Here is a 14,948-nt window from a genome sequence, read left to right as displayed (position 1 = left end):
CTCCCTGGCGGGCCATCCAAAGCCACCCCCGCCCATCACCTGATCGGCGGGTAAAGACTCGCTCAAAGTCAACGCCGCCGGGCCGGCCGGAGCAAGAAGGAAAGGGCGTGCACTGCCGCTCCCTCCACCCACTTCATTGCCATCCAGGAAGTGGGAGGAGGCAGTGGCGCGTGCCCTTTCCTTCCCACTGTGGCCGGCTCGGCAGCGCTGACTTTGAGCGAGTCTTTACCCAGCAATCAGGTGATGGGCGGGGGGCGGCTTTAGATGGCCCGCCAGGGAGTGTGGTGCTCGAGCGCCAGTTCCTCGGCACTAAAATTGACCTGGGAGGGAAGGCAGAGGGGAGGGGGAGGAGGCAAACTAGGCCTTTGCCTAGGGAGGAGGGGGGGAGCCCAATTCAGTGCCCCCTACCTCCCGGCGCCCTAGGCAACCGCCTAGCCATTGCCTTCCTCTGCGGAGCCTTCCCTGGTGGTCTTCCATCCAAGTACTGACCCTGCTTAGTTTCCAAGATCTGACAAGGCAGGGCTGAACCAGTGTGCCTGTCCCCCTCTGTGCCTTAAAGAGGCCTTTTGAAACCTCCGCATAGATTGTAGCTCCCAAGCCCCAGTCTCCACTCCATGAGGTATTTGCTTCAAGCCTCACTAGTTCCTTTTAAAAAGGAGTCCTGCAAAGAGTCGATCGCATCTTTTTTGGCTGCCTCTCGAGGCGACAGCTAGTCTAACGGCTTCACCTTGGCAAAGAACGGCTTCTCTTTTTACAGGCCGGCATGGGGTCGTGCAACTGATGAGTGAGGAGGTCTCTTTATTTGGGGAAAAGGGAAAAAAAGCTATCAGCGAGAAGAACATGTGCCATAACTTTATCACACAACCCCCTCAAAAAAAAAAACCCCACTCCCCTGTTCTGTGCATTCTTGAGATTACTGGCATCTCAAATGCCCACTGATGGTTGTCAGCAGGCGACTGGGGCATGGTTTGCCTTCCTTTGGAGATGCAAAACCATCTTGGGTGCCTTTTTATTTGGCAGCATGAACTTGGGAAGGTGGGACAAAAGGTTCCCTTGTAATTGGACTGTTAAAAGAAGGTAGATCTAGGTAGGTAGCTGCAGGCCTCGGATTCAGTGGGAGCTCAAAGGAGCGGAGCTCTTGAACCTTTCTGAAAGTTCCACCTCCTCCTTCTAAGAGTTCCACCTCCTTGCCCATTGAATAGTATGTGCAGCTGCATGACAATCCCTGGGTGAGCTCCACCACCTATTTTTCTGCAAAATGACCGCTGAGTGGCTGCATTGGTCTGAAGCAATAGAACAAAGTTGGGAGTCGCGTGGCATTGTTAAGACCATGCGCGCCACTTTATCTGAAGACATGCGCATGCACACGAAAGCTCGCTGGTCTTAAAGGTGCCACTGGACTCGGAACTTTGTTCTGTCGAAAGAAGGATTCAGGTGGGTAGCCGTGTTGGCCTGAAACAGCAGGACGAAGCTGAAGACCAACAAAGTTGAATTCTGGGTATGTGCTTCCTTATGCCACTGCACTCAGACTTTGTTGTTTTAAAAGAAGGGACCGCACAGAATTTTTTTTTTAAAAGAAAAAACTTGTACAGCAGATTTGGCAGGCAAGCCTCATATTTGAGACGAGGACAAACAAACAGGTCAAGGAAGGAATGGGTAGTTCTCAGCACCTCTGCATTCCTTTGTTAAGTTTTACTGCATTGTCTTGCAGGCTTTTGAGATCTTCGGGTGCTTGGGGGTGAGACTTGGGTTGCCGACTCCCCCACAGCCTCTGGCAGGAGACTGTGGCACAATGATGTCACCCACGAGTGACGTCATTGCGCCGGCGACGTCGCGCTCCGACCACTCTACCCATTTCCGGGGGAAACGCTATGGTTTTTCCCGGACGCTCTAGCATTTTGGGAGGTAAAAACTCTATGATGCCTATTGTACCATAGAGTTTTCCCTCCCAAAATGCTAGAGTGTCTTGGAAAACCATAGAGTTTTCCCAAAAACGCCTAGAGTGGCCAATGACGTCGGGGAGGTTCCCCCCACTGGCCCAATGTGGGCCTAGTGAGATCTCATCTGGATTAGAATCTTTGCTGTGACGTTCAGATTGTCCCATAATCACAATAGATCTGCAGGTTATATAGATCAGGTCTCTTGGAGAAAGCCCGGGAAGCTAAGCAGGCTCAACCGTGATTAGTACTTGGATGGGAGACCACCAAGAAAGTCCAGGGTCTCTAGGCCGAGGCCACCTCTGGCCTTGAGAACTCTATGAAGCTGCCTTATATTGAATCAGACCATTGTCTGCTCAGACTGGCAGCCGCTCTCCAGGGTCTCAGGCAGAGGTCTTTCTCATCACCTATATTGTGGCACTTTTAACTGGCAATGCCGGGGATTGAACCAGGGACTGTCCTGCTTGTCAAGCACATGCTCTACTGCTGAGCAATGGCCCCTTCCCATGCGTTTCCAAAACTTGGCTATGGCCAGTGTTCCCTCCAAGCTGAGTTAGCGTGAGCGAGCTCGCAGATTTTTTAGCCCCCCAGCTCACGTATTTTTGTCTTAGCTCAGGAAAGATGACCGCCAGAGCATGCTAATTTGTCACAACTTTAATGCCAGTAGCTCACAGAGTAGAATTTTTGCTCGCAAGGTTCTGTAGTTTAGAAGGAACATTGGCTATGTGAGCTCACATTAACTGAACTTAGAGGGAACGCTGGTCATAGCCAACCTTTTTTTTTAGCTCCCCCCCCCCCCAGCAGCTCACACATTTTTGTCGTAGTTCAGGAAAAATGGCCCCAGAGCAAACTAATTGATGCAGCAGCTTCAGTGCCAAGTAACTCGCAAAGTAGAATTTTTGCTCACGAGACACCACAGCTTAGAGGGAACGTTGGCTGTGACTTAACCTCACTTTTCACCAGTATTTTTTTATTTTGTACACACGGTCTAAGAATCGCTTTGTTTAATTAAAGCTTGGTCCTCCACTGATAACACCCGCATTTAGGGAAGATCCGTTCTCAAGAGGCGTGACTCCATATGAACTGAGCCTGGCAATCTGAATCCGGGATGCGGCCCACTTTCTACCCCGGCTGGCTGTTTTGTAACGCAATCGGGTTACTCTCTCCAAAAGCAGGGACCCGCTCTCTTGTTTTATCGCTCCCCACACGCTCAAATTCGAAAGCCCTTAAACAAAACCACACGTCGCTTTTTCTTGCTACTAACTGAACTAACTGCCAAGCCAAGCCAAACCATTGCCACAATGCTCTGGCAGCCGATTGCATACGGGCCTTCCCCCCCCCCCCCGGGAGCTTTGTGGGCGAATAGCATGTGGTTGATGATGTGTACTGTGTGTTTGGAAGCGCATGGCAAGAAGATGAATGTTTACAGTCTGTCTTCTGGCACACGCCGCTTTCTCTTTCTACAGGCATGGAAATGGGTCTTGGGGGTTTCTGACGGTGGGATTAGAATAAGGAGCCTTCTGGTCTGTTCTGTACTGCCCCTTGTGGTGAGCAGAAGAGCTGCAGGCTTAAGGATGCCATGATGTTCCCCTACGCCTGGGGTGGCCAAACTAACTTGCTTAATGTAAGAGCCATGTGGAATAAATGTCAGATGTTGAGAGCCGCAAGACAGGGAAGGAGGGATATAGGGGGAAGGGGGGGGGAGAGAGAGAGGAAGAAGAGGTAGAAAGAAAGCAACTTTTAACTTTAAATGCATTCTCCGATCCACCAAGTGGCTTAGCTTGGAGAAGCAATTTAAAGAGAGAAATGCCTTCTCCAAGCCAGCTGACGGGGTGGCAGAGGCTTCAAGAGACACACGATATGTGTGAAAGAGCCACAAAGAGCAGTTTGGTCGCCTCTGCCCTACGTTCTGAGCAAATCCACCCAGCTGGGCAACACGAGAGCCAGTTTGGTGTAGTGGTTAAGTGCATGGACTCTTCTCTGGGAGAACCGGGTTTGATTCCCCACTCCTCCACTTGCACCTGCTGGAATGCCCTTGGGTCAGCCATAGCTCTCGTAGGAGTTGTCCTTGGAAGGACAGCTTCTGTGAAAGCTCTGTCAGCCCCATCCATCTCACAGGGTGTCTGTTGAGGAGGGAGAAAATATAGGGGATTGTAAACCGCTCTGAATCTCTGATTCAGAGAGAAGGGCGGGGTATAAATCTGCAGTCGTCTCCTTCACATTAGTATCCCAGTTCCATGCCCCGCTAAAGGATAGGAGCTGCAGAGAGATTCGGAACTTGGCAGGTGGCTCAACCGCCAGCCCACCCAGCTTTTTCTTGACTCCCCATCATGCAAAGTTGCAGGATTTTTGGTAGAAAATTAGGATTCTCTGATTGCAGGATACAGGGTTTTTCTGGGGTTTTTTTTTCTTTAACAAAGCAGAATACATTCTTCCCTGCCTGCATCAAATCCACCCAATGCCTGGAACTCAGTTAAAGGCAGAGTGGCTGTTCTTGGAATCCAGGGTTGCTGGAGCAGAACGGCTTTGGAGTTCTGTCAGCAGGTCTGTGACCGATTGCAAATCAGGCGCTAAATTGGGCTTTCTCTTGGCACCCGATCCGGATTCCTTCTTAGCCCAGAGCCTCAGCGACACAGGCATTCACGTTTCCACGTTCTGTGGGCGACTCTTGCCTGTTTTAGATCAGCCAGGCCCTGGAATGGCTGGGATGACAGAACGTTTTTTGAGGGGAGGAAAATTCATGTCGCGCGGCCTCCCTTGCGCCATCCGCCGGAAGGTTCTGCGCAAGGCGTTTGGAAACAAATGGGGGTGGTGTGAGCAAATTGCCTTCTTCCTCAGACCAAACCCTGGATACCTGAAGCTGCCTCATATAGACTAGGCCATTGATCCACACGCCCTCTTTTCTTTCTGGCAGCCACTCTTTCTTGATCTCGGGTCTTTCCTCAAACCCGATAGCCTTTTAACCCGGAGGTCCCCAACCCTTTTTTGATCCTGCGGACATATTTGGAATTTCGACGCGACGTGGCAGGTGCCGCAACAAAATGGCCGCCACGGAACAGCTGCCGCAGCTCAACAACAATCCCGCAGTGGAGGTCCTGCGGCGGCAGCTGCCGAAGCAACATTGTCAAAAATCTGCACAGCCGATCGGAAGCCTTGCTGAGCAAAAGCCTTACCTGGCCCCGGCCGCTTCCTAAAAACACTTGGCAGGTGCCATGGTGCCAACGGGCACCGCCTTGGGCGACCTCTGTTTTAACAAGAGAGAGGTGACCTCTGCGTACAAAGTCTTGAACCGCAGACTCCTGGACGTTTCCGCTGGGGCAGGGGGCAGAATCTAAACGCCAGCCTTGCTAAAACTGGGCGCCATCCCTCTTGCCTGGGTCCTGTTTGTTTCAGTGAGGCTGCTGCAGGCAAACTTTCGCATGGCTTGGCCCTCTCAGGGCGGCTGCGCCTGCCTCCAGCTTCAACGGCCGCCCCCTCCCCCCCCCCAGGTCAGCCGTCTCCGCTTTCTTCCCCCTCTGTGCAAAACTGCTTTCTGCCTGTCTTCTCCGTTCCGCTTTGTCCTTTGCTTCGTTGACTGCGAAATCTCCCCCTCCCCCCCCCACCTCCCCCTTTTCTGGCTTTCAGAACTGGACGAGTCCCCCTTAACCGTGAAGAGCGACATGGCCACCATCGTCAAGGTGATGCAGCTGCCGGATTCGGGCCTGGAGATTCGGGACAGGATGTGGCTGAAAATCACCATCTCCAACGCAGTCATAGGTGGGTCTGTCCGGCTTTCGTGTAAAGGTTGTCCTTCGGGATCCTGTTTATGAAGAGGCCGGCAGAGGTGATGTTTGCACTGGCATGTTTTTGTTTGTTCAAGAATTCGGTGAGTCAGGAAACGGGCAAGGCCTGTGGACTTTCTGCACACACGCTGTGATGTCAGTCTTAACCACTACGGGCAAAATGTTCCATTTCTTGTGGAGTTTTTTGGGGGGGGTGGGGAGAGGAAACTCTAGCTGAAGTCTTCTTTAGAACAAGACTGCCTCCTGCTGCTTTGGATGTGCAATTGCAGTTGACTTACACAAGGCTGTTTTGTTTGGAGCTATAGTACCCAGCTTGCTAGGGGGTCAAGTGTCAATGGCTGGGGAAAGCAATGGCAAAAAAAGGTAAAGGCAGTCCCCTGTGCAAGCACCAGTCACATCCTGACATTTTCACAGCAGACTTTTTACGGGGCGGCTTGCCATTGCCTTCCCCGGTCATTTATACTTGACCCCCAGCAAGCTGGGGACTCATTTTACTGATCTCAGAAGGATGGAAGGCTGAGTCAACCTGGAGCCAGCTACCTGAACCCAGCTTCCACCGGGATCGAACTCACGTCGTGAGCAGAGCACTTGAACTGCAGTACTGCAGCTTTACCACTCTGCGCCACGGGGCTCTAAGCAATGGCAAACCACCCCGTAAAAAGTCTGCCAAGAAAACATCACGATGTGACGTCACCCCAGAGGTTAGTAACAACTCGGTGCTTGCACAGGGGATGACCTTTACCTTTGCTTATAGATATCGAGACCAATGTTCCCTCTAAGCTGTGGAGCCTTGTGAGCAAACGTTCCGCTTCGTGAGCCGCTGGTATTAAAGTTGTGAGTGAGAGATTTGGCTGTTGCATATATTACTGTGCTCTGGGGCCAGCCTTCCCGAACTAAGACAAAAATCTGTGAGCTGGAGGCTAAAAAAACTGTGAGCTAGCTCACATTAACTCAGCTTAGAGGGAACACTGATCGAGACCCAGTGACACACTTGAGTGCTGTTGTTAGTGCATATCTTTGGCCCCTAAAAATTAGGGATTTGGGGCCTTGACGTTGGGAAAGAGAAGGCCTTTCTGTCATATCCTCCACCAAAAATAGTGAAAATGAAAATGTCACGACAGTGTGCGATTGCAATAAAAACGGCCAACGCCATGCTGGGAATTATTAGGAAGGGAATTGAAAACAAATCAGCCAGGATCATAACGCCCCTGTATAAATCGATGGTGCGGTCTCATTTGGAATAATGTGTGCAATTCTGGTCGCCGCACCTCAAAAAGGATATTATAGCATTGGAAAAAGTCCGGAAAAGGGCAACTAGAATGATTAAAGGGTTGGAACACTTTCCCTATGAAGAAAGGTTAAAACGCTTGGGACTCTTTAGCTTGGAGAGACGTCGACTGCGGGGTGACATGATAGAGGTTTGCAAGATTATGCATGGGATGGAGAAAGTAGAGAAAGAAGTACTTTTCTCCCTTTCTCACAATACAAGAACTCGTGGGCATTCGATGAAATTGCTGAGCAGTCGGGTTAAAATGGATAAAAGGAAGTACTTCTTCACCCAAAGGGTGATTAACACGTGGAATTCACTACCACAGGAGGTGGTGGCGGCTACAAGCATAGACAGCTTCAAGAGGGGGTTAGATAAAAATATGGAGCAGAGGTCCATCAGTGGCTATTAGCCACAGTGTGTATATATATGTGTGTGTGTGTATATATATAATTTTTTTGGCCCCTGTGTGACACAGAGTGTTGGACTGGATGGGCCATTGGCCTGATCCAACATGGCTTCTCTTACGTTCTTAGTGCCCTGCTCATTGGTTTGAAGCCCCAGCAGCTTATACAGGAGAAGAGGCAGGGGCCTAGATTGTGCTTGTTTTTACCTACCAGGCTTAAAGCAACTTAAATTAATTCAGCAGGGTGGGCATTTCTGAACAGGGGAACAATGCAGGATGTTCAAGGGGAGATAAAGCCCTGTTTTTCCCAGAATCCCTATCCCAGTACATCCTGGGCCACTCACTGCTGGGATTTAGGGCCAGATAACACCTCTGGAGTGCCAAGTGTGCAACATCATGTTCAGCAGGGGCTTAAGAGAGAACCAGAGTCAGTAAGGGAGAGGGAGTTGATCAGATGCTCACAAAATGCTGTGACCACATTTGACTTCACTCAGATATTAACACTCAGGGGTGGAATTCTAGCAGGAGCTCCTTTGCATATTAGGCCACACACCCCTGATGTAGCCAATCCTCCAAGAGCTTACAGTAGACCCTGGAATAAGAGCCCTGTAAGCTCCAGGATGATTGGCTACATCAGGGGTGTGTGGCCTAATATGCAAAGGAGCTCCTGCTAGAATTCCACCCCTGTTAACACTTCCGTACCTTGCGGGTTGTTGTAAGGATTTCAAGCCAGATTCCAGCCAGTTTGGTGCAGAGTGGCAGACTCTAATCTGGAGAACTGGGTTTGATTCCCTACTTCTCCACATGCAGCCAGCTGGGCGACCTTGGGCAAGCCACAGTTCTTGAAAGAGCTGTTCTCTCAAGAGCAGTTCTTCTCTCAGAGCTCTTTCAGCCCCACCTACTTCACAGGGTGTCTGGCGCTGTAGGGAGAGAAAGGGAAAGGAGGTTGTAAGCCACTCAGAGTGAAGGGCGAGATATAAATCCAGCTCTTCTTCTTTTTCCTCAATTGGATACTCCATCTCTCTCTTACTACCTATTTCCCATTTTGCAGGAGCAGATGTGGTCGATTGGCTTTACACGCACGTGGAAGGCTTTAAAGACAGAAGGGAAGCCCGGAAGTACGCCAGCAACATGTTAAAACACGGCTACCTCAGGCACACTGTGAACAAAATCACCTTTTCTGAGCAGTGCTACTATGTCTTCGGAGATCTCTGTGGCAGTAAGTCTGACAGAGTGGATGAGGTTAGGCTTGCCTCAGCCATCCAGGGAAGGATTGCTGCCCCATTTTAAAAATTACACTGCATTGTTTTCTCGTTCTGTAATCCGCTTTGAGTCTTCCCGAGGAAGGCAGGCAACAAATGTTAGGAATCAAACTCCCAGTTTGGTGCAGAGAGCCAGTTTGGTGTACTGGTTAAGTGGGTGGACTCTTATCTGGGAGAACCAGGTTTGATTCCCCACCTCCCCTTGCACTTGCAGGAATGGCCTTGGGTCAGCCATAGCTCTGGCAGAGGTTGTCCTTGAAAGGGCAGCTGCTGTGAGAGCTCTCTCAGCCCCACCCACCTCACAGGGTGTCTGTTTTGGGGGGAGAAGATATAGGAGATTGTAAGCCGCTCTTGAGTCTCTGATTCAGAAAGAAGGGTAGGGTATAAATCTGCAGTCTTCTTCGAGAGCCAGTTTGGTGTAGTGGTTAAGTGTGCAGACTCTTAACTGGGAGAACGGGGTTTGATTCCCCACTCCTCCGCTTGCAGCTGCTGGAATGGCCTTGGGTCAGCCATAGCTCTCGCAGAGTTGTCCTTGAAAGGGCAGCTGCTGTGAGAGCTCTCTCAGCCCCACCCACCTGTCTGTTGTCTGTTGCGGGGGAAGAAGATATAGGAGATTGTAAGCTGCTCTGAGTCTCTGATTCAGAGAGAAGGGGGGGTACAAATCTGCAGTTGTCGTCGTCTTCAAAATTACCTTCTGTGAAGGGCACGCTAGTTAGAATATTGGACTAAAACTGGGTTGGCTTAGCCGCAAAGTTCACGTTGGGTCAGGCCCTCGCATTTTCTCTACCTGGCCTGTCGCATTACGTTGTTGTCAGGAGAAAACAGAGGGGAATAGTGCTATATCTGCCATCCTGAGCTCCGTGGAGGAAGGGGGGAACTCATTGAAGGAAGGCAACTTTGATTCTCAAGGGCTCCTACTCCAAAAACATCGCTGGTCTCTCTTTGCTGCTGGACTCCAATCTATTGAGCTGCCGTCGTTTCCCCGGCAGCGTCCTCACTGTTCGTTTCTCCCGCCCAGATCTAGCGGCGTTGAATCTTAACAACGGTTCCAGCGGGGCATCGGATCAAGACACCCTTGGCCCCCTCCCACATTCAGCCACGCCTTGGCCATTGGGGCAGGGCTATCCTTACCAGTACCCCCTTGCCCCTCCGTGTTTCCCGCCGGCATACCAGGACCCGGGCTTCAGCTACGGGAGCGGCAGCGCAGGGAGCCAGCAAAGCGAAGGTAAGCTTCCCCATGGAATCAGCTTCTCAGAGTCTATTCCATTCCTCCTAGCCACTGGCTTAATTTCCCCTCCTTCCCGCCCCCCCCCCTTCCCTTTCCCTGCTTTGCCTTGCCCTTTCTTTTCTCATTGGTTTCTTGCGTGCCTCATGCATGGAGTGGATTCTTTTATGCCATAGCAAATTGGCCGGTTAATGGCTATGTTAATGAAGCTGCCTGCATGGATTCACGGTGTCTTGGCTCACCTTGGAGGAGAGCCTGTTTCGGTCTCCTAGAGTTGTCTCTGTGCCTTGCCTGATTGACTGTAACAATTTGCTGAATCCACCGGAGGTCACTCGTGTTCGAATCCCAGCTCAGCCCATAGGCTTTCCTCCATACCTGCTAGAGTGTTGCTTCGCCGCCATTTTAGGAATCAGCAGGGAGAAGCGCTGCTGCTCCGAGAGTCATCTGCTTTGAGTCTGCAAAACTGAGTCAATCTTTGCTCAATCTGCTTGAATATTAGGGATCTTTAGGGAGGTTCGCATGCTTTGCGAATTCTTTGACTGTCTTTATTAGCAGCTACCACAGACCCTGGTGTACGTTGTCCGTTGAAAAGAACGGTCCCGAACTCTGGAACGACATGGGGTTGAATCCCAAATCAGCAATGTCCTGTCTGAAAGGAAGCTATCATGGTAAAATCCCCCTCCCCCAACAGCCAGATCCAAAATTGTGGCAATTTTTCCCCCTCATTGCACATGCCCACAGGTTGTTATAGAATGAACACTTGCCTAGTAACCAGGGCTTTTTTTTGTAGCCGGAACCCCTTTGCATATTGGGCCGCACACCCCTGATGTAGCCAATCCTCCTGGAGTTTACAGTGTACTAAAAGCCCTGGAAGCTTTTGGAGGATTGGCTACAACAGGGGGTGTGGCCTAATATGCAAAGGAGTTCCTGCTCCAAAAAAAGCCCTGCTAGTAACAGTATAGCATTAGGCTCAGAGCCTTATACGAGCGAGCTGGGAGCATCTAATACTACAGCACTGCTGATGCTAACCAAGGATGAAGCTGATCCCTCCTTTGGATTGGAGGCCTTACGGATTGGCCAAATAATTAGAAGTGGACTAATTGCTCCCTCTAGTGGTCAATTCAGTATTACACCTGTATATGTCCGGCATAAAAACCTGCAGTTTAAATCGGCAGGGAGATATGCCGGATATAAACCAGTGTAATATCGAATCAACCGCTAAAGAAAGCAAAACGTGCCAAACAAGAAAAGAAAAATCCCGAAGAGTAGAAGCTTACAAGCAAGGAAAATGAGAATGCAGAAAAGCCCAGAATCTTGTATGGTGGGAGAAATAGACTTCATCAGTGGTGCCCCAAAATCTGCCATCTTTATTGACAGCTACCATGGACCCTCGTCTGTTGTGGGGGGGAGAAGATATAGGAGATTGTAAGCCGCTCTGAGTCTCTGATTCAGAGAGGGCGGGGTACAAATCTGCGGTCGTCTTCTTCAAAATTATCTTCTATGAAGGGCATGGCACTCTACCTGCAGCTTGCAGCTGCTGGAATGGCCTTGGGTCAGCCATAGCTGTGGCAGAGGTTGTCCTTGAAAGGGCAGCTGCTGTGAGAGCCCTCTCAGCCCCACCCACCTCACAGGGTGTCTGTTGTGGGGGGAGAAGATATAGGAGATTGTAAGCCACTCTGAGTCTCTGATTCAGAGAGAAGGGCGGGGTATAAATCTGCAGTCGTCTTCTTCAAAATTATCTTCTGTGAAGGGCATGGCACTTAGAATATTGCACTAAGACTGGGTTGGCTTAGTTCCCATTGGGTCAGGCCCTCCACTTTTTCTCCACCTGGCCGCTAAAAATAACATCCACTGAAAATAATGGTCCCAAACTCCAGAATCACATGGAATTTGGTGAATTCCAAAACCAGTAATATCCTTCCTAAAAATACGCAAACTGTCTCATCTGGAGGACTGACTCCAGGCACTTGGGGGTTTGGGCCACTGTGTGACACAGGGTGTTGGACTGGATGGGCCATTGGCCTGATCCAACATGGCGTCTCTTATGTTCTTAGGTAGCACTGGCAGATGTAGCATTGCCACATCGATCTTGTGGGCAGCCTTGGGACCAGTGTGCAGTGGTTTCCCAACCTATATGAACCATAAGGGCTACAGACATGTTGCATGAGCATGCCCAGGGGGGAAATAAAGAGTACAGGAGCCCGAAAAGGGTTCTTGCTCTTCTTCACTGCCTGGTGGCAAAATTTATGCTGTGGCTGCTGCTGTGTCATTTTCCTTGGGGGGGTGTCTTTTTGTAACTGCTATTCCCTTATTTTGTCCTGAGCAAGCCTTAGACTGAAGGATTCCTAAAGGAATGGCTGGGATTGGTAAGCTTCTTGCACCTCTGTCAAAAGTACCCATGGTCCATAGCATGATCATCTAGATTCTTGTACCCCTATCCTTCCAAACATTTAGCTTGCTTCTCCCTTCTCTTTCCCCACCTTGCTTATTTTCATTTAAGTTGTCTCCAGTGCCCCTACCAGCCTCTCTGCCGCTCAGGCTGTGAGCAAGGTAGCAGGTGTGTTTTGAGCAAGGGCTGACTGGAACCGGAGTTGTCTGTAACTGATCAGCCAGTTTTGGTTAATGGATATCAGTTACGAGGATGCAGATACAAGTAATGGGGGAGTTTCAGGTATTCAGGACCTAGGATAGCTCCCACATGCCCTAGATGTTGCTCTGCTAGGGTTGCTTCAAAAAAAAAAGAAACTCAGTTGAGCAACAAAGACCAATTCTGCTCTAGACCTTTAATCCTGGCCCAGCCCTGTCCCCAAACTGATTTTCTAACACTAGAATTATAGCATCATAACTCGTAGGAGTTGGTTTCTAGGATTCTAGGATTCAAGTGCAGAATACCAGTTTGGGGATAGGGCTGAACCAGGATTAAAGATCTAATGCAGAATTGGCCAAAATTGTAAAGCAGATAAGTGGATTGGCCCAGGCTCTGTCCCTTAGCTGAAAGGAATATCTTGGAATCTTGCACTCCGGTGTCACTACTTCCAAAGGTGTTCTCGTGTTGTCTGCTGGGAGCTTGCAAGGGAGTCTAACCCTCTTCCACCTTCATGTCCTCTTCCTTTGCACGATCCACAGAATACTTATCTTTTTTGGTCTGGAGCTCAGGCCGTCTTGAGGTCAGTAATTCTCGAGGCAGCCCCTGCTGACCTTCATCTGTGGAGGTTTCCTCTCCTCTTCCTCTGAGTCACTGCCGAAGGTGTCTGGGAACCAGGATGGGACGGTCCCCCATCATTTGCAAGCAAAGCAACCGCTTAAGTGTTCTGTCCTGCTGGCATCTGCTTTCTGTGGGGTAGTCTCATGTTTGCACCTGTGCAGTATCTCGTATACTGTGGCATCTCTTGGCTCTGCCTCTAAGGCACCTCTCTCAGAATTTGGCAGGTCACTTCCAAGCATTGGCAACCCCTCCTCCAGGCAGCATTAGCTGCTCTGGAACTTTCTTTCCACTGTATTGCAAGATAACATAATGCTAAAAACAACTGAAATGAGTTGGAGTCTCAAAACTATTTGGAACTCATGTTTGCGCAAAATGCAATGCTCCACTTGGGCTTTGAGAGTTCAGAGTTCAGAGATTGCTCCTTTGCTGCCCTTACTTTGTCCCTCTCAAAAGCCATCCTAGTTTGTGCTATTTTGCTCTGTTGTTGCTTCTACACAGTTTCCGGGCATGATAGAATCTCATCCGCTTTTGTCCTAGTGACCATGACCAAGTCAAAGCCTGTTAACTGTCCATAGCATGCAAACTTTCTGTGTCACGTTGGATTGTTATCGCCGCTATTCCTTAATAATTCCAAGGGGAACCAATTTAGTGGGCAGCAAAGGAAGGAAGCGCAGTCAAGCTAACCCACATTCCTCACTTTCTTTCGTTGACCCTTCCCATCTTCCCCTTCCCCCCTCCCCCCCAGGAAGTAAAAGCAGCGGCTCTAACCGAAGCAACAGCGAGGCTAGCCGGAGGGCGCTCAACCGGGAGAAGGATCGCAAATCGGCTGGCAGTGGCAGCGAGTCGGATCACACTGCCCGGAGCGGGGGAGGGGGTAGCATCGCGCGGCACGAGCGGCCTCCCAGCCAGCTCAGCCACCGCAGCTACGTCTCCACCACCCCCAGCGAGAGGAGCCCCCACAGCCACCATTCGTACGGGCCCCCGGGAGTCCCCCCGCTTTATACCCTTCCAAAGCTGGGTTCCAAAGTCTACGGGACGAGTGGGCCTCCTGGAGGACCTCCCGTACGAGAACTCAGCTCTGTCCCCCCTGAGCTGACGGGGAGCCGCCAGTCCTTCCAGAAGGCCATGGGCAACCCTTGCGAATTCTTCGTCGATATCATGTGATCAGAAGTGCCTTCAAAGACTCTGCGATAAGGGTTGATCTCCCCCCTCCCCCCCGCGGGGTTGCTTTTTAGTCAGCGAATCGACGTCGGACGCTTAAAACAAGCCAATGGGAGGGCGAGAAAACAAATATTTTGACTGTTCTTGCATGTCACACCTTTGTGACTCTTGATTGTGTGTTGCAAACAAACGAGGAAGAGAAATTCTGGGCTGCTGAATATCAGCAATTCGGTGGAATCTCCCATTTCCCCCTCCCCTTTATCTTTGTTTTTCTGAATGTGGTTGATTGGTGTTCTCTTCACATATAAGCTTTGTTCTTAGTGGCGACTCTTCCCAGTGCAATTATACTGTGTCCTTCTTGGCTGAATCAAGGAATAAGATTTTGTATTACACTTTCCCGTCATGCATATTTGCACCTTTCTAAAAAAATTGTTTTGTTCTTTTCTTTCAAGCCAAGTGTGTTGGCTATTTCTGATTTTTTTTTCCCTATGAGGACAATGCTAGCTAACAGCTGTGAAATCTTGGGTGTGTCCAAGCAGAAAACCAGTTTGGTGTAGTGGTTAAGTGCGCGGACTCTTATCTGGGAGAACCGGGTTTGATTCCCCACTCCTCCACTTGCAGCTGCTGGAATGGCCTTGGGTCAGCCATAGCTATTGCAGGAGTTGTCCTTGAAAGGGCAGCTGCTGTGAGAGCCCTCTCAGCC

General features: G+C 50.2%; 1 protein-coding gene across 3 annotated transcripts in view; it reads left to right on the top strand.

The window, feature by feature from the left end:
- The window catches only part of DVL1 (dishevelled segment polarity protein 1), a 196,933-nt gene extending 182,237 nt beyond the window's left edge, over positions 1–14,696 (top strand). For 2 of the 3 annotated variants that reach the window (XM_060259153.1, XM_060259151.1), the window contains exons 12-15: positions 5,562–5,693; positions 8,444–8,611; positions 9,673–9,879; positions 13,830–14,696. In XM_060259153.1, coding sequence (XP_060115136.1) covers positions 5,562–5,693; positions 8,444–8,611; positions 9,673–9,879; positions 13,830–14,248 — 926 coding nt within the window. In that variant the 3' untranslated portion in view covers positions 14,249–14,696. Of the gene's footprint in view, positions 1–5,561; positions 5,694–8,443; positions 8,612–9,672; positions 9,880–12,206; positions 12,246–13,829 lie in introns of all 3 variants that reach the window. The other variant, XM_060259152.1, reaches the window with a different exon arrangement.
- The last annotated feature ends 252 nt before the right edge of the window (positions 14,697–14,948 follow it).

This window comes from Heteronotia binoei, chromosome 18 (genome assembly GCF_032191835.1).
Source record: "Heteronotia binoei isolate CCM8104 ecotype False Entrance Well chromosome 18, APGP_CSIRO_Hbin_v1, whole genome shotgun sequence".
Lineage (NCBI taxonomy): Eukaryota > Metazoa > Chordata > Lepidosauria > Squamata > Gekkonidae > Heteronotia > Heteronotia binoei.
This window is presented reverse-complemented; position numbering and strand designations above follow the sequence as displayed.